Here is a 20,650-nt window from a genome sequence, read left to right as displayed (position 1 = left end):
CCCATTAAAGGAAATGGGAGTTGTGTACATAACTTCTACAAAGTTGGCATTTTTAGACCCAGATTCTGTAGCCACTTAGGCCCCAATTCTGCAAGCTGATACATGTGGGCAGATCCTGCCTCCACATCCCACTGACATACTGAAGTCAAAGGAGAGCCAGGCAGTGCAGGAGACTGACCATGTGAACCAACTTGTAGGACTTACATGCATATGGGGAGCAAGAAGCATCCCAAAAACTGTAAGCCTGCTTGCAGAGATCCAAAGCATTAGCGAGCCCACACAGCAGGAAAGCTGTCTATCTGAGTTCCCATGCTTCTCCATTTTTGCAGAGAGGGAAAAGTGAGAAAGAAAAGATCCACTTCATCATGAAACCAAAGTGATGGTACAAATGGGTGTAAGTATGATTAATTAAATGGATTTTTTTAAAAAAACGTAGGCTGAATGTTACAAGAAACTTTCAAATAAAACGCATTGGACTGTGGAACAGTGTCACAAAGGGAGTTGTGGAAACCTCATTACTTAAGACAATTAACACTGTATTGGACAAAGACTAGAGAAGCACTAGTGATAGGCAACAACCCTTCGTTGGCAAGAATATAGGCAATATGATCTAATAGGTCTTTGACCTCTCTCTTTCTTCTGTGATTCTAATTGCACAGAGAGAAGGCATCAGATTCAATCCCATATGATGTATAGCACATACTTGAGCCCAGTGCCTACATAGTTTCTGTGAGAAGCCCTTGTAAACTACCTTTGCTTGCAACTTCAGGATTTGAGCCTTAGTGCTTACAGTCTTAGAGTCAATGACAGTTTTGTCTGAATAAGCACTGCATGATTGGGCTTGTTACCCTTAGAAATACATTCACAGGTAGGCAAACAGCAATTTTAGAAAAGGAAACTATATTTACCAAGATCAGCCTTTTCCTTTAGAATGTCTTTGAAGTTCAGGCCACTGTTGAGTGTGGACTGCCTGTATCTCATCAAGGCTTCCTTCTGCCCATTCTTGCCCAGTTCCATGGTAATGACTGGGTCAGCCCGGAGACCACACTTCCACTTGGAGAAATCTGAATGTGCCCATTTTGCCAAATCTTCGAGCTTCACAGTCACCTTCTCTGAAACGGCAATAACTTCATCCTGCAAGATGTAGTCAAACGAGAACAGAGCGTGTCATGTGTGGCTTATGGTGAAAGATAAGTTTGTAGCACTGCCTCTTTGACATGTTATTGGAAAAGTTTATCTTGCTTTTGGCAGATTACTTTTTCTGTGATACAGAATATCCAATAACTCATGCAATTTGCATGCCATTTTAGTGTCACTGTTGGTTGTTTATTTGAAGCAAATATTTATGTGATAAAAAATGTCCAAGAACATCAGGGCAGCAGTCCTAAAATGTATTTTAAATGTGGATTGCCAAAGTGCATTTTGTATATCCCAAAGGCTTGGATGAAAGCTTGCTTTTTAGGTGCAATTAGCTGCAAATGTAAAAACTCATGGCTGGATGACTAATGGTTATAGCTAGTCCTCAAATAAATGGTCTAAGTAAATCTTAGATTCTTGGAACTCTGACTCACCAGAAAATTCCTGTGTTTATGGTACATTTTCCCTTGGCTTATACACAAATATTGAATTTAACTTTTGTCCTAAAAATTAAATAAAACTGTGATGTAATCCCAAAAGAAATACTGCATAAATGTTATGCGTTTCCCACCAAAAGAAACTTGCATATTCTCATGTTTCTTAAAACTTTTTCAAGAACAGAACTGTATTTTTCCCTCTTCTTAAGCATACATTCTATGAAAAAGCAATTTAACTTCAGTTTAGCCTGCTGAATATATACTTGAATTAAACATCTCTAATTGCTACATTTTTATCCTTCCAGGAAACAATCAACTCTTCTCAGTCATGATGAATAAGCAGAATGTTTTATAGCTGCCTACTGTAGGCAGGGCTTAAGAAGGCTTCAGAAAAAGAAAAACCTAACCCCAACTCCCACCAAGATAAACTTGAGATCTTTAAGTTAAATATTTGAAACAGTTGATGTTTTAAACTTGAACTGACTTATAACACACCTTTCACACCACACATTTCTAGGTAAAACATGGGTAGTATAGTCACTTTAAAAATATTAACCATAATTCTTTCTTTCTCCAAAATAAACACAACTATTTAGGAATGGGGAAAAAAGAAAAAAAAGAAAGAAATTCTTGCATGGTTGGTTCTGTATTTTTTGCTTAACACATTCCTCAAGAAATAAAATACTGCTCAATAGCACCAAAAAAGAAGGGGTGGGGTGTGGGGGGGTTGGGTGGGAAGTGTGGGTAAGTTTTGTGATAAGTTACACACAACATGAAACCTACACAGTAGCTTTGGTAAAACGTAGATCTGATATTTTACTCTTCCTTGTATAACACAAAGTTGTTTTATAAGCAGTCATCTTCTATTACTTTTAGTGCAATAGCAAATATTTACTCAAAAATGAGCCTCATACTTGTATGCTAAGTAAATTTTAGTAATGGAATCTTTTCCTTTATCACTGTGCTGAATATGAACTTCCATTGAACAACAAACAATCAAGACAATGTTTTAACTTTCTGCTTATGACAAATGTTATTACTTTGTAAACAATGCTGCATACTACACAGTACATTTTCAATGGATGGTTTCACCCAATTTCATTACACCATCCACTTGAAATAAAAGATCTGTAGTTGCTATGCATTTTATAGCTATTACATGGTGATTATTAAATGTCAGAGTGAAAAAATTGAGTCTGCATGAAGACAGACTTAACAGCTTCTGGATGGGGTCTGCTGTATAGGATGTTGAATGGAATCATTAAGTATCACAATTTCTAATATAGAGTACTTAGAAACATTCTATTTAGCAGCATCTTTCATAGAAATCTGACTTCCAGATTAGATATGTTTTTGGTTAAAGTGTTATTTTCAAAATAACTTTTATGGCCAAATGATTATGATTTCAATTACCAGTTTCTTCATATCCTTTCCAAGAATTGGTATGACTAACTTTGGCTGGCATACAAAGTTAGCCAAGCAAACAACCTATTAACTAAAAGAAAAGTACAATCACTGTTACATCTTCAATGAATTAACCAGTTTCAGACTACAACCTTCACAGACACGGTACATACAGAAACCATAAATCCAAGAATATTGGTTGATAAACAACCCGTGTGTTTTACTAACAATTCAGCAGCAAACCCACTTTGCAATACAGTCATATGCCAGAATTTAGTTGGAAATTTGATAAGGCAGCAGCAAAATATGGAAGATATAAGTATCAGGAAACACTAAAAAGCATAAATCACATGTTCACACAAAGTTTTGTGTGACAGCAAAATGACCACACACCAGCAACCATGACCAAAGTATTTTATACTTAGTTTTGCCTACATCAGTGTGAACGGCTAGAAAAAGAATCTTTGCAAAAATTGTCATGTGATCATATTAGCAATTTGCAAAATAAGTATTATGACCATAAATACTGTTGTGGCAGCTAATGTAATACAAAAGGTATGCACAGAAAGGCATTTTGAATCAGATTAGCACATAAACCAAGAGTATGAATACAAACCGTAACAAAAATTTAGCCGGTTACTGTAGTAACGGATGCAGTTAAGGATGTCTCATTTTCTAAACATTTTATAGATGGGTGAGGAGGAGAAATAGATCAAAATGCAACTAAGTACACTGGGTGGAATTTTCAAAAGTACCTAAGTGACTTAGGAACAAAAATATCTTTGAAAATCAGTGGTACTTGTGCTCCTAAATCATTTAGCTTCTTTTGCCTATAAAATAATTGTTTGCATCATTACCTATAAAGAAATTATTTAGTGTGAGATTTTCAAAAATGTTCTATGTTGGCCTAACTCTGCTCCCACCAAAGTCAATAGTAAACTGATTATTGTGGGAGCAGATTTAGGCCAATGATGAATGCTTTTGGCATGAATTCAGGAAAGTACCTATAAACACATGTAATTTTAAACACTTAGGATGGGATTTTCAAAAATACCGAAGGGAGAAAGGCACAAAAGTCCCACTGAAGTGCCTAAGTGAAGACAGGAATCTCCCTTCAATTTTTGAGAATCTCACCCATAAGCAACCCCATTAACCTCCATGAAACTACCCACATACTTAAAGTTAAGCATGTACACAAGTATCTTCTTGAATCAGGACCTACACTGTGAATGTCATAGGCCAATAGCCAAGGCCATATCATCCCACAGTAGAATCAGAAAGGGGACAAAGGGACTTGGAAAGTCCTCCGGGTTCACCCTGCTGAGTTTCCTCCTAATGCTTCCTTAGGGGAGTCGTATCAAAGGGATTGCATCACGCTCCTGAGTTTGTTGTGAACAAGATGAAAATGATTCAGAATTGCAGCCAATTGTATCTCAAGGCCCTGATTCTACAGTCTCTATGAAGCAGAAACTCCCATTGCCTTCAAAAGCTCCTCTGACTTCAATAGGAGTTATGTCTCAGGTTAAGGATACTGGAGTCAGAATTAGCTGGGGGCCTAGAGGAAAGCATGGCAGAGGTAGGCAGAATGGATAGAATGTTTTTGGTGTCCAGAGGAGTCAGAACACTAGGAGCCATTGGTAACCCCGTCTAACAGATGTGATGTGATTACTCCAGGAAAGGTCTCCTGCCACTTGCCATTGTGCATAGGCCTTGCCATGACCCCAGCCTGCCCAAACACACCTCCTCTGACAATGCTAATGACCTCACAACTACACTTGGGGACGTATGGATATAGCATTCTGAGTACCTCTGGTGAAGGAGGGCTGGAGGTGTAGGGGCTACCCAGTACTTAGGTACTAGAGCCGCTATAATCTGTCCCATTGTGTTATTAATATATAAAACACTATAACCTAAATTCTGCAGTCTTTACTCATGCAACAGTCTCACTGAACTCATCTGGGAGTTTTGAACTATTCTCGCGGGCAGAATTTGTCCCTGCACTGATCCAAACCAATGCAGATCTCCATGTTGCTACATTATCCAACATCACATTAAACTGGAACACAACCCTTCAAGTGGGCTCATGAACCAACCATTTATGTTCAGGCACTCCCTGTCTTAGTGCATTCTTATTTGCCAGGCAGTTAATCTTAAAGTAAACCAGGGGAAACAATATTTATATTGGTTCCTACAGCATTTCACTGACTTTATTGCAAATATTTTTATATAGAAAAGGACAGTTTGTGGACCAATAATTATTTTGTTCAGTGTCCTGTTAGAATAAAGATATCCTGACGAGTTTTTAGCAGGGGAAATCCAGATCCGTGTATGGAAAATTTGGGCTTCTGATACTCTCGGTGTTTGAAGCCCTTCTCTGTTTGTCAAGAAACAAACAAGCAAAGAAGATATGTAATTCTCCAATAGGGCAGCAATGGGGTTACGAAGCACGGTGGTTAAAAACAACTAAGCTTTGTCTACACTACAGCTATTCCCAATTCAACTGGAAGAGCTGTGCTGGCAGTGAGTTACAGGTCTGACTTTTACCACTGTAGAGAAATCCTGTTTTGTAATGGCGTCCTTCATGAGCATTGCAGGGTTTTCGAGTCTGCGGCCCTAAATGTTGACTCAACAGCACCACCAGAGGTGTGAACTTTCCACATTTATCTTACTGGGGGTATTAACTTCAAAGCCTACTTGTGGCCATTAAATAAAACACAAACACCCATCTTGACCATTAAAATATAAGGATAAGGAGACAGCTGGGTCCAGCTTTGGTTTTGAATCCAATATTCCAATACAATCTTGTTAAAAACAAGATTCCTGGATTTTTTTTTCTAAGTATTTAAAATAGCTTCTAAGGTTCTGTTGTGAATTTAACCAATAATTTGCCTTCTCTTGATGTACCATTTGCCGGGCCACCTTAGACAAATGATGCCCTGGGCAAACTTGTATTTTGGCACCCCTGGCCCCCGCTGCCTCCCTGGGCTCCCTCCCCCATCATTTCCGGGCCCCACTGCCTCCCCCGACTCCACTCAGTGCCCCTGGCCCCTGCTGCCTCCCCAGCCATCTCCCCATCACCCCCGGGCACCCTCATTACTCCAAATTCCATTCTGCGGCCTTGCACCTGAGGCGCACCCCGCTCCTTGCCTCTTGACCATGGTGCCCTCTGAACCACAGTGTCTTGGGCAGTTGCCCACATCACCCACCCATAAAGCCAGCCCATACCATTTGTCCTGAGTACATTCTACGAGGCAAATAAATTTGAATTAATTTTAAACTGAAAAATACAAACCCCCCTATCTGTATATTTCAATGATTCCTTCCCAGTTTGGGATAATCTGACAAGCCACAAAGTGGGTGTTTAGTTAGCAACACAGTAATATTTGCACAGCTAATTAATGGCAAAAGATACCAGGCTATTTCATGCTTTAAAGCACAAACCAAGTGCATCTTTCTGTTTTGTGTAACCTCCTCTTAAATAAAAACATCATTTAAACATGCTCCCTCTTGCTGTACTTCTTTTTTTTCCTCCCATTCTGTTCACTGTGATTCAAAGCCATTGAAAGTCACGGGAGTCTTTTTCATCAACTTCAGTAGGCTCTGGATTCCTCCCTTTGCAGACCCAAGTGGTTAGCCCTGACATGTGCAATGCCAGCTACGGGACAGACTTTGTAACTCTTACTCATGATGGTGAGCACTTACTCACTCCTACAAGTAGTCTCACTGACTTCAATCAAATGAATAAGTGCACACCAGGGTGAGTAAGAGCTACACAATTGAATGATTGGAACCACAGCTTCAGTTAGAGTGCTTAGAAATATTTATCCTGGATGAGATGGTTGAAAAAGTGCTTAAGTCTGAGTTTCTCCACAGTGGTGTTATCGATATGTTCCACTGTGGTAAATAATTCAGGTTACAGTCTGATAAAAAAAGAAAAGGAGGACTTGTGGCACCTTAAAGACGAACAAATTTATTTGAGCATAAGCTTTCGTGATCTACAGATCACTTCATCAGACGCATGCAGTAGCTCAAATAAATTTATGCTCAAATAAATTTGTTAGTCTCTAAGGTGCCACAAATACTCCTGTTCTTTTTGCGAATACAGACTAACACGGCTGCTACTCTGAAACCAGTCTGACTGCAGAAACTTAAGTCCTGATTCCTGCAGTTGACTCCATGAATAGATAGGTTCCTTACCCATGCGGAGTGACTTCAATGGGAACCAACCATACAGAGTCAATTAGTTTGAAAAATATTCAGTCTCTCTCTCCCCTCAGGCAGATTAAACTAATATTAAGGGAAAAGCAAATTTACAACCCAGATTGATGACTTGGGTATGCATATGTTTTAAAGTTTCCAAAAAGCACATTTGGTTCAAAAGTCAGCTTGTGTGTTTGTCCCGTCAACATTTTTAAAGCTAAACCTTGTGTTTTGTGTCCATTACCAATGTGGAATTTCTTCCCGAAAAGGCAGTTTGGGCCACTGGATAGGATACTAGAGTAGCAGACATGGATTCTAGTCCCAGCTCTCTCTTTGACAGTGCAATTGCCCAAGTTCACACTATCTCAGTCTTTCATCTATTAAATGGGGATACTAATTATGCTTATCCGTCTTTGTAAAGCACTTTGACTTTTATGAATGAAAAGCCATATTGGTGAGAAGGGCCAGTGCTTATGCTGTGCCCTGGGTGTGCCCAGTGCTGTGTGGGCCAAAGCTTCACTGTATCTAACACCCAAACTCTTTAGGGGGATTTCAAATTGCAAAAAACAGATAATCAGTGTAACAAGTTCTAAATACTAAAGAATCAACATTTATCCTTAAAAACAAAATAGATTTTGATTAACATTTCCAAGAATTGACTTGTGATTTTGGAGCCTCACCTGTTCGGTGCTCACTGAGAGACAGCTTAAATGGGTCTGATTTTCAAAGGATAAGTGCTCATTACTTTCTTAAAACAAGAAAACCAAACCAACCAACTGAACAAAAACCAGGCTGCTTTAAAGTTTTCCAAATTGGGCATCTAAAAATGGAGGCTCCCCTAATCACTAGTCACTTTTTAAAATCTTGGCCTTTGGTTTTACATGGCACCTTTCAACATTTCAGTACCCAAACCAACCACACATATTTCTGTTCTCTGGTGTTACGTTAAAATCCAAACTAGAAGGAACATCTTTTGTGCAAGAAAATGAAAATAAACAGAACTATTTCTTCAAAAGGAGTTGATTTCTCCATGATGCAAGTAATGATAGTAGAGTGCCCCTCGAGCACCTCCATGGCTTTTCAAGGTATCAGGCACAACCAAATTATTAATCTCCTGAGGGCATGGATTCCCTCAGAAAACCAACAAATCCTGGAATCACTAACACAGTGAAGCCTTCTTAACTATTTGACATACATTGTTGTATATCTCTTTCTAGACTCCCTGGTTATGAAGAAACCCTTGAAACAAGATGACAAATGAATAGAGATGTTAAATAAATAAAAACCAGCTATGCAGTGACTTACGACTACCAAACCTTTAGAAGATTAAAGAAATCTGCTGTATACCATTTATGTCATCCATAATTATATCTCCATAGAAACATGAAAAACCACCCAAGTTGATTACAGCATAAAAATATTCAACTCATATGAGATTAACTATGCTCTGAAGAGATATATTTATGAGATCTCCATTGCATGGTAAGACTTTAATGAAGGCAACATTTACAAATTTTTCCTGCAACAATGAAATTAGGTTTGTGATAGAAAGAGGTGAATTTCAACTCTGCTTGGGAATTAGATTTATCTCTGCTGCCCCCTTAAGAATATTGATCAGCCAATGGGAATGTTTCCCCTGTCCATGCAGTTATCTAAATCTTGAAATAACTGCCTATAAAAGGAGCCACTTTTTTCTTCTATTCCAATAAAATGTGGCATCTAGTCAGCTTATAATTGCAATACATCTTACAAGACTCCAGAGTGAAGTAAAATATGTGCCACTATCAAGCTGAGGTGTGGGGAGAGGGCTAGAAAAGACACTATTACAAATTATCCTTCTTACGTTCTGTTTTTAACCCAACTGAAGGTGTCCGATTATTATTTTTGGAGGAGAAGTTCAGTAAAAAGGGATGGTACCTCTTTGAGAGCCATTATGCTAAAATATGTCATTGTTGTCTAAGCAACCGTCAGAGCCTCCTGAAAGCACAAAACCCTATATTGCCCGCCTCAGCAGATGGTTGGAATGCTTACATCGAAGGAAAGAGAGCAGGTAGTTAGAACAGTTTAAAGCAGATTATTATTATTATTTTTTAAAGAAAAATTAACTCTTGGAAGGCAGATCACCACAGGGAGGCTTGGTGCGACTGTACAACTTTATTGTAAGCGGGCACACAGTGCATCACAACTTCTCACTCACTGCCAATAAGTAGGAGTTGGTTTTTTTTAAAGAAACGAAGGCAGTTTTTAAAAAATTATGGCAACTAAGATATCTCAAAACTTTGACACGCTGAGAATGTTTTCACTCCAGTGCTTCCAGGGGTCATTTAAAGAATTCTGGAGGTCAGGAGTGATTTGAACACCTGCTCGGCTGTCTACTGAATTACTGATCTTGTAACATCAAATATATGGCCTAGGGAAACAGGAGACATACTGTAAAAACTGTTGTTGATAATTATAGGAGACACTGTGTGCCATTTATCTGATCAGTATAATTTGCATGAGAAAAACATCTTCAGCCTTTTTACTGAAACCTTTACCACAGTAGATAGCTGGGGATGCATATTTTACAACCCAGTGCATTGTTGCTGAAAACACATTCACCCACAGGAGCACAAAACACAATTAGACTATTATGGACTACATTCGCTAAGGATAATAGAACTGTATGTTTCATTTTGATATAAAGGGCTCTATTATCCTCTTTATTTACACCTCATGTAGTTTTGATTTTTCTGTAATTTAGATGGAAATTGATACTGCACGACCCTCATGTAAATTATACAAAATTGTTGTTCTTGCCTCTGGAATTGGGTGCACATCTTAGATCGCTTGGTAGATGTTAGGACCGCAGCGCATGTCCAAAGGGGGGGGAGGGGAAGAAAGGGGAGAAATTATCTTAAATGATCGAGTTAATTTATAAACAAATGGAAATCTCGAAGAAATTCGTGCATGCAGCTTTAACGTCAGCTACCAATGCTCTGCAGATTACTATAGATCCCTGCACACTTACTTACATGGGCCCAATAACCATAGTGTCTGAGCACCTCACATATATTAATCATGAACTTATCCTTGCAACATCCCTGTGAGCTAGGGAAGTATCATCCCCATTTTACAGAGAGGGAACTGAGGCATGGAGAAATTAAATGATTTACCTAAGGTCACACCTGAAGTCTGTGACAGAGCTGAACCCAGGTCTTCTGAGTCCCAGCCAATAGCTTTACCCACAAAACCATCCTTCCTCCAGTGACCTCACGAGTATTAAAGGGGCAAGGAACATTTTTATAGGAGAAAATCATTCTTAAACAACCTCTCCAATGCAGGAAGCACCTATCTTTTTGCCCCTTCAAGCTTATTTACTGTGGCCATTGTAGGCAAATACTATTTAAGACAATAAGGCGATAAATCAGCTAGTGGAGTTTATGGCTCTATTCCTGAAGGGTTTTGCTTTTTGGAGGGACCAAAATCAACAATCCTCATCTCAGAAGATGAAGCTCCAAAGTGTGTCCTCATCCCATCTACCATTAATGTGCAGGGTCAACAGCAGCAGAGAGCACTGGGCGTTAGGAAGGTCATAGAAGAGGTAGCAACATACAGTTTACTTTAATGTAGCAGGGCAAAGCTGCCTTACAGTGGCAAAATAGATACTACATTACATCTCTAGAGCACATGAAGGCTTGGGCTGTCATTTAATCAGTAAAATACTTTGCATTTCCACAGCATCAAGCCACAAATTAAGCCTGACAGCAACTAAATGAGGTAGGTACCATTCCTCCCATTTTGTAGATGTGTTTAGTGAGGCACAGAGAAGTTGTGTGATTTGCCCAAGGTCACGTGGTGAGTCAGCGGCAGAGCCAGAGGTGAACTGACTGACCAGTAGTGTGCTTTAACAAGAAGAGAATGCTTTCACTTTCACTTTCCACTTAAATTCCTCATTCAGCACATCATACCCAAACAACCTTCCCACTGCCTCTGGCAGACAGTGATTCCAGCACATACTCTTGCATTCTGAAGGGCATCTGGGCAGACTGCTTGCTTGACTAAGCAACTAACTTGTCAGTCACCCAGAAGAGGCAAGTGTGCTGGGAGTGAAGCATATGCACCTCAAAATTACATTTATATGGCCGCCATTTTTCATTCAAGCACTTGAGGGCACTGTATAAAGTCTAACTGTAAATACATATAGCACAGAAAATTAAGTGACACAGGAGAATTTTAAAAAGCTAGGCTAAAACCTTTGATCTGTAATCCTTAGCCAATTTTAAAGGGCAACAAAGATCTTATTTAATACAGGTGACTGGTGTTGCTCCCATTTCTCTGATCTGCCTACTGGCATGTGTTTAGTTTACATATTTGTTTGCAACTTAATTATATTCAAAAATGCAAAACCTGGGAGCATTAGGACCTATAATATAGCTCCAAGCCTACTGAGGTCCATAAACAAGGCAAAGACACAACATGAGGGATCTGCGTAAAGTAACATAATTAAAACGATGTGGAATTCTATTCCCTTGGCATTAATAGATCTTTTGTACAAACTCCTCTTCATGATTCAGCATTTGCAAAAGGAATCACATAAAATGATAAGGAATGGAGCATTACCGGCTCTTTGTGGGATACCAGTAAAGCTGGACTGTGAAGGGAGTGGGGGCTTTTAGAGGGATGAGTGCAAACACTTAGATTTCTGATTTCTATAGCAACTCCTGGGGGGGAGGGCTTCTGAACAGAAGTTCAAATTGAATTTATATCTGCCAGTGCAGATAGAAGTTATGACCAAGGAGAAAATAGGTTTCACTCAAAATATTTTCTCATCAGATGGCCTACAGATCTCAGGTAGTTGTTTTGGTTTAGGCAAGTTGACAAGCATTTCATTGCTAATTTTGCCTAGTACTGTTACAGTTTGAAAAGCTTTCCTTGTGGATTACATAATTATATTTTTCTAAACAAAGAGTACATTGCATTAGCAGATTTAAATTATGCAAGCCTATTCTTTTGTCTTTTGTTGTATTGTATTCTATTGTGCTGGTAAAACAATACATGCTTTAATTAGCAAATATCTGTAAATAATTTACTTGCTTTTCATACAACGGAACAATGGAGCCAATTTTCACATACATCTACTGAGCATTTACAGTGGGTTTCTTGCCAGAATCTTCCATTGTTCAATATCTGTATCAATTTGCCCATCATTCAGAACCAACACTGTGCAGTGCAGAAAGAAACGAAAGTTCTTAGCTCGCCAGTGGCAGCTCCATCACAATATGCCCTAAAAGAGGCTAGTTTGTCCAGACAGGGTAAAATACCTTGAAAATGAAAGCAAACTCTATTATGTATAACCCTGGCACCTTCACATAGAAACATGGATGGCTGCCAAATATTAATGTCACTGGATAAATGCCATAAAATGCCAATGTCCTTCTGACCTTCTGACTACATTTTAGCTACAAAATAAAAAGCTCAACTTGATATGAGACTATCAATCATACCTTCATCTAGTCTTTACAGAGTTAAAACAGGGTGTGAATCCACACACATAAACACAAAGAAAAATCTCTTCAATCAAATATGTATGATTGTTTTAAGATGTGAGGCATTGTTATTTTGAATATGAATGAAAGGGCCAGAATAGGCATTTCAAGAATATTTCAGAACTATATCTCTGGGCAACTAATGCAAATACTGCTCCCATCATACTAGAGCTTCTTCATGAATAAAAGCACATAAGAACTTGAACCAGAACATACTTTCTATATCATATGCATATTGTTTGAATATTATTAAAAATGCAAAACCTATGTATGCTTTACTCTCCTGAGCAATACAGTAATTGTGATTAAGGGACAAGCAGCACAAAAAGAGCCAATTTATCTTACTTGTGCTTAGGAATACTATTGTGTAACTAAGCAACTAAAGACAAAATATAGTCTAATTAATTCACTCCTATGCTTATTTAAAAGACACAATTAGAACATTTTTATTTTCCAGCCTGCACAGTATCTCAACATGCTTGAGGGTGTAGCATGTAAAGCCTATTATTCTCAAAAGACAAGAGTTTAATGTTTAGTGCCACTGATCAGGCTGGGAAAAGCGACTATGGAGCGCAGTGGGTGCATTTTACAGTCTGAATACACTGAGAAATGAAAGATAAGGGGGAAAAAATCTGCTTAAGTGACCATAGACACCAGATTGCTGGCTAATGGCTAGCAACATGTGGCTTCACTGAGTAATGTCATTTCCCTCTTCTTCCTTTGCCAATGTATGTTACTGGTAGTGAGAGAGACATAAATATAAAGAGTGGATATGCAATTACCAAAACCATGATCTTTTATGAGGAATATCATATCTCTAACATTGCTATTACAGGTGTACCTGATTTCCAATGCTGCATTAATCTGAGCAACAATACATTGGCAATTGATGCTATGAGCTTGATTTTTAAAGCACCCTTTAATAATTGTACTCTGCATATTTGTTGACTTTATTGGTGTGGATAGACCTGGTGCAAGATAACCCTTCTGAATTCTAAGGAAGGACTCAGTTCTAATTTCAACTAAGAGAATACCAATCCTTACAGATCTTGAGAAAATCCATTCATATGCAAGCGACATAGGAGGTTTTCCAGGAAAGGTGGCAATACGTGACCATGGGAATAAGAATGCAATCAGTTGCTTAAGGCCCAGATTCTGCCACCCTTACTCACTTACTCATCTAAGTAATCCCATTGAATTCAGGGAGACTCTTTGAGGAGCATGTTACTGCTCAGCATCTGTAAAGGTGAAAGAATCAGACCCTCAATGAAAAAATGATAAATTTAAGAATATAAGAACATAAGAACGGCCATACTGGGTCAGACCAAAGGTCCATCTAGCCCAGTATCCTGTCTTCCAACAGTGGCCAATGCCAAGTCCCCCAGAGGGAATGAACAGAATAGTTAATCATCAAGTGAGCCATCCCCTGTCACCCATTCCCACCTTCTGGCAAACAGAGGCTAGGGACACCATCTCTGCCCATCCTGGCTAATAGCTATTGATGGACCTATCCTCCATGAACTTATCTGGTTCTTTTTTGAACCCTCTAATAGTCTTGGCCTCCACAACATCCTCTGGCAAGGAGTTCCACAGGTTGACTGTACATTATGTGAAAAAATACTTCCTTTATTTGTTTTAAATCTGCTGCCCATTAAGATTTGGAAACTTGTTGCTTTCCAAAACTTTCTGAAAAAAATCAGTCTTGTTATTATAAATTACACCTTTTTTAACAGAGTAAAATTTAAAAAAAAATAGTCTGAAAATACAAAAGACTGTCTGTAATAAAACAGGGGTGGAGGCCTTGCTCCCCTTACTCATATGAGCAACTCTTACTCATACAGACTACTTGTGTTAGTAAGGGTTACTTGCATGAGTAAAGGTAGAAGATCAGATCATCATTTGGTAAGAGAGACTGAGTCAATGTTTGATCTCTACTAAAACTAGATTTAGATAAATTCACTCAAAGTAAAGTAGAATTAAAATTAACAACAATGTATTCAAAAGAGTGACATTTCACACTAAGAAAATTAATATTTTTAGCATGTACACTTCCTATCAAATACCATGCCTACTTTTAATGAACTCTGCTTTTCATATTTTTTAAAGAATAGGCTAATTAATGCTGACAGCTTTAAAAACATGAAAATGCAAGTTGTTAACAAGCATTCTTCTCTCAAATATCTTCTCAAAAAAGGTCAATCGTGTTATAGGGCCAAATTATCCCTGCTGCAACTTGTGTTGAAGAGGGTTAAATGAGCAGAAAATCTGCAGAAGCCTTTAACTACAATTCTGTTGGGTTTGTGAGGTGTGGTTAAGCCAATGTGGCATCATCCCCAGTTTCATCTGACTCATGTTAGTGCCACCCGTTTGGAGCTACATGCTGCTGGGGTGTGTGTAGACTGAGCTTGGGAGAGCTTGAGCCAGGGCTGTAGATTTGGGGGCAGGAAGGGTTTGGAGGGGGCAGAGTCAAGGATGCTTTCATGGCATCAGTTCCCTGCAAATCCGTTAGGAACCTTCCCTCCCCTGCCCCATGCCACATCAAATTATATTGATCCAGTCTGCCCTGTTTTATACAAACTCCCACTTGACACTTTCAGTTGTACTTGAGGCCTCAATCCAGCAAAGCACTTAAGTACATGCTGAACTATCATCACGTGATTAGTCCAACTGACTTCAAAAGGAGTAGTCCTGTGCTCAGTTAAGTACTGTATGTGCTTAAGTGCTTTGCGGGATGGGGCCTAGAAGAGTTGGCTGTGGGGCATTTCCGGAACTCCTGGCAACCTGATTCCCTATGGGGTCTCAAAGAGTAGTGTTGTGAATGCCCTAGGACCTGAAAGCTTTCCCCATGGATCTCAGGGCACCTACAGAGCTGGAGGACACCACCACCTTATACTATGCCAGAAGGCAAACCTCACCCGTCCTGCCCAGGTGATTAGAGAGAAAATAGCGGTGTGGTACTTTCACGCAATGTCAGCCATCCCACTTACTCTCACTGACATACACCAAGAGTGCACTGAGAGAACATCAGCATAAGCCTGACATACAGGGCTCTGTTCTGCTCTCGTTTCCATGTCTCTAACTCAGGTTTCATGGGCGTAGCCAGAGAGGTTAATTCTATGACATTAGTACTGACACTTTCAGCTAAGGAAGAGACTGATCCTGCATTTGTTACACATTCAAAATTCAATTTGAAGTCAGCTAAATTTTGTTTGCTTGATTGTATGATGGAGCTCTATTGCCTCATCCAGCATGCTTAACTATAAGCAGATGAGTAGTTCTATTGGCATCAAGGGAACTGCAAACATGCTTAAAATAGAGCCCGTGTATTAGCAAAATCCAGTTTTACCAGTACAGATGGTTAAATATAGATATGGCTGATGGATAAACGGGCCTTTTGTAAAAAGCCTTTTGTATACACCCATCTCTGATTAGCTCAAACATTTGGCAATCAGATAAAATATGCCATCAGTAATTTCTGAGTAACAGAACCATTACGCACACACTTCGCTATTTCCTCTATAAGTAGCCACTGACTGAATATTACAACGGTAAGAAATTGGGGGAGGGACAGCTCAGTTGGGAAGAGGGATAGCTCAGTGGTTTGAGTATTGGCCTGCTAAACCCAGGGTTGTGAGTTCAATCCTTGAGGGGGCCATTTAGGGAGCTGGGGCAAAAATTGGGGATTGGTCCTGCTTCAAGCAGGGGGTTGGACTAGATGACCTCCTGAGGTCCCTTCCAACCTTAACTTTCTATGATTCTATGTTCCTTAGTACTGCAGACACCACATTTAGAAAAGGCTGGCACTCCTAATCCTCAAACTAGTGAGGATGTCTGCTCCTGACAATAATTATACCTCTGACTGGCTTGATCAACAGTTTACGATCAAACCAGTTGCTCTGCTAATCAACAGTTTTACTCACAGCAAGTGCCTCTCTTGACCTCTGACATCACAGAAAACCTTTGATACAGCAGATTTACAATACACATAAAAGTGCAACCTCACTTTATACCAGTTTTCTGAATGCAAGATAGGGAGTTTAAATCCATATATTTTCTTAAACCAATTTATTATTAAATTTATTGTTATAATTACCTGTATTTCAAGAATAGCATTTCCATACACAGAAGACATACAAAGGGTTACAAAACATCTCTATTCTAAATACAGCCCTGCCTGTGCTTTAGGACTAGATGTGGCTGTCATTTACATAAAAGAATTATTACTCTTGTTTAGTGACTTAAAATAACTGTGCTACATACTAATACAATATGTAAAATGTTTCCTTAAGTAACACATTGCCAATCAGTATGCAGCCTTTTGTCTTTTAGCTGCACATTTATGAACAGGTTTTATCATTCAAAACTATTTAAAATCAATGATAAAAAATCATGTCAATGTATATAAACAAGTTAATGGAGTAAGTGAAAACAAAGTACATTTCTTAATGGGAGTGTTATGTTGCCCTCTCTAGGCCCTGGCTCTAAATGCTAGTTTCTGTAGGCTCTCTGCCAAAGAAGTATCTCTGTGAGCTGTTGCTATTTCTTGCTGCGGCTGCTACTCTGCTAATGAATGACTAACTTAGGCCAGAGGGGAAATGACATCATTGGGATGTAAAATAGACCTGCATTAGGAAACTTTCTACCTGCTTTACATTTGTCATAATTATTCTATACAATTCAATAATCATTTGCATAATTCCAAGGCATGCCATTATCTCAAATGAAAATTGTTTTCATATGGTTGAATAATTCAGAATGACATCAGTTAAAGCCCTAATGAAATATACAAGTATAATCATACAGCTAATTACTATCAGTGTTTGCATTTTTAAAAAAATCAAATCATGCATAATATTATGAATGTACATGCAGCTGAGAATTACTGCATAGAAGGAACATTCTTACATGTAATGGTAGGATTAATTTTCTCTGATGTTCATACCACAGTAACATGAGCTGATCATTAAAGCATATTAAAATGATTTGTGTCCCATTTCCCACCCCTCTCATCCAAAACTCTTTCATTTAAAACACTCACACACACAGGAGTATGGCTTCTAAATATTCACCACTAGCAATTTTAGAACCTCCATCCTTCACTGTCATCTTTTTTTATCCTTAGAAGAGGGTCCTCAATTTAAATTGTGAACACAGAAATTAAAATAGGTAAGTGGTAAATTGAGAAGAGGATTAAAAGAAATGTTTCAAACACATTTTCAAAAGAAGTTACCACAAAATATCTAATAAAATTCAGAATGATTTCCTGTCTGGTTTAGCAGAATGTCTATTACACTTGTAGTCTTTTCTGGATATTTAATCCTCCCCTTTTCCAGATCACAGCCCATGTTGAAGTAATAAATTTGAAAAGCAAATAATAAGTAGTAGTGAGGGGGAGGGGAAGAGAGACAGCTGCACAGGAAAGTTGGACAGGGGGAGGGGACAGAGGCACTTTCAGTGGAAGAGAGGTCAACCTGTTAATGTTTTTCAATACCCTCTCCATGCTCCAAAATGTCTTAATTATTGACATCAGAAAAGATGGGCAATTTAAAAAAAAAGTAAGACAGCAGAACTACATATTTATTTCAGAAGAAGCAATTTATAAGGGAATGTTTGAAAGGTTACAATAATTAAGTAGCATGTACTAGGAATGGGTAACTCGATACTTCGGGGCGGGGGCGGGGGGAGCTTGAGAAAAACTACAATTAACTCCATCAGCCTATGGACTGTTGAAGGAATTGGCAGCTCAGATGGTATGGGGGCTTATTGCGGAGATAAGGAAGGCTTCCAGTCATTTCCCCCCATGCTTGCACTTTAGGCAGCTGAAATATTATTGCAGCCACATCTGGCTATTTCTGAGCGCTTTTGAACTGGCCATCTCTCCGCATAAACATAGCCCCGTTTGTACACCACACTGAAATAGTTCCTCAATAACAGTGCAGTCAGCTGACTAGAGTAGCCAGCAAAATTGCGGTCATACATGAAATTACAGAGCTAGAAGAATACACTGTAAACGCAATCTGGGCTCCAGACCTTAGCTTTGCAGTTATGGGGTACTTCTAATCAAACTTTCCAGGATGAAATTGACAATGGGTTCTCCCTATTAGAAGTAACTCAGGGGGACTGTAAAACGAAACAGCTTGACTTCAGCATTAGCCTTTAACTCATTCCCTTCCACCCACCGGTCTTTCTGGAAAATGTCCACTTTTTTTCATAGTAATTTTAAACTAACACATCTAGTGAAATGCACCAGAAAAGAGACATTGTTGTTAATGCTTAACGTGTTTGTGCTGGTTACATGACTGCTTTGAAATACGCCCAGGCATCTCTGCAAGTTATTTGAATGTATTATTCCAGTACCTGTCATTTATCACTTTATTCAACACGTCTTTGCCAGCTCAATAGCTTTTGATCTCACTCAGCCTCCATTTCGTAATTTCCGCCCTCTTAAACATATCAAATACTAAACAAATGTTAACAATATCTAAATCCACCAAATCCCCCACTCCTCAACCAGACACTGAAAACGGGGAAGGGGGGGGGGACACACAAAACACCAAAGCATGTGACGTTCACACAGCAACAGCAAGAAGTGGAAAAAATCATTTTAAAAAATCCTTAAATCCCCCCTCCCCCCAAGTTATTTGATTGTGGCTTTTTACAGAGCATCCCCCCTCGCCCCCGGTAGAGCTGCCATCGAAACTCTTACAATGACAAACAGCTCAAGCCCCTGTTTGTGGCATTACCCCTTTAAAAGAGTCTTACGTTGCCTGCAGAAGGGAACATTTCAATCCTGTCCTTTAATAAACGTTACGGGGGGAGGAAAAATCCGCACAGATACACACAGACGCACACACACAGAGAGACAGAGTGAGATATGTTTACCACCTCGCCATGGTCACTATTTCTGCCCTGGGGAGTATCTTCTGGGAGGAAATAAAGTTTGGAGCTGGATAAAAGTTGCCGGGTAGTCCTCTCTTCCCACAACAGCTGGAGCTCCGCTATGCAAATCGGATCCTCTGGCTTACATCTTACAAAGAAAAAGTCGCCAAGGGACAAAATTCTTGGTTTGCCTTCAAGGTGGAACTGAAAAGCCTTGTAGAAAATGTAAGGACCGTGCAAACCACACGGAGAGCCGACCCACTGCAGGGAATTAAAAAAAAATCAAGTCAATAAAATAAATATAATCATCCTAATAAATAAGACAGGCAATCGTATATAGATCACAAACACACACACAGGCTTAAGGTGGGAATATCATCATCTAAAATAAGGAGTCTGGCAGTACCCAGCAAAGACCCCCCCCCACGGGAAAAATAATCATCATCACCATGATAATAATAATCTGTGCCTATGTATGATCAGTGAAGGAATCTATAAAGGGGGGAAATGCCATTTGGGGGTGCAGAGGGGGAAAGTTTGGTGGAAAGTTTGTGGGCGGGGGCCAGAGAGTGGGGGGTTGGGGCTGGGGGGGGGGGGGATCGGGGCAGAGAAGCGGAGGAGAGACGAATACCTGGACTGAGTTGGGCTCCATCTCGGCGTTCTGAATTGATTGAACTCAACATTCTCTCCAAACTTGTTGGCTTGAATGGATTGCATCAGGTCCTGGCAGGGTAAAGCTCTCTCCTCCAGCAGCCAGCCCGAACCCTCAATATAAAACCTGAACCTCGCCTTCCCAGCTCACCCAAAATGACCAGAAATGCAGCCCAATATTTCTCCTGGCCCCCAATTTCCCAGAGGTGTGGAAAAGACGAGTTTTTTCCCCAATTGCTGCCTGATCAAATTGGCAACATGGGACGGGGCTGAGTCAAAGCATAGGACAAGGGCGGATGGATCAAGGCAAAATTGAGATCTAAAACCTAAAAAAAATATTGCAAAGCTGGAGCCTGTGTGGGGACATGAGTTAATTCCTGCAAAGTCCCAATGATGATGGATAGCATCACCGTT

General features: G+C 39.5%; 1 protein-coding gene across 1 annotated transcript in view; it reads right to left on the bottom strand.

The window, feature by feature from the left end:
* ARID5B (AT-rich interaction domain 5B) overlaps positions 1 to 20,331 on the bottom strand; it is a 147,383-nt gene extending 127,052 nt beyond the window's left edge. The window contains exons 1-3 of the mRNA XM_073353422.2: positions 20,217 to 20,331; positions 19,592 to 19,846; positions 909 to 1,134 (exon numbers count right to left, since the gene is read on the bottom strand). Coding sequence (XP_073209523.1) covers positions 909 to 1,134; positions 19,592 to 19,846; positions 20,217 to 20,237 — 502 coding nt within the window. The 5' untranslated portion in view covers positions 20,238 to 20,331. The remainder of the gene's footprint in view (positions 1 to 908; positions 1,135 to 19,591; positions 19,847 to 20,216) is intronic.
* Between the last annotated feature and the right edge of the window lie 319 nt (positions 20,332 to 20,650).

Source organism: Lepidochelys kempii, chromosome 7 (genome assembly GCF_965140285.1).
Source record: "Lepidochelys kempii isolate rLepKem1 chromosome 7, rLepKem1.hap1, whole genome shotgun sequence".
Classification (NCBI taxonomy): Eukaryota; Metazoa; Chordata; order Testudines; family Cheloniidae; genus Lepidochelys; species Lepidochelys kempii.
The sequence above is the reverse complement of the archived record's forward strand: the minus strand, read 5'-3'. Positions and strand labels throughout refer to the sequence as shown.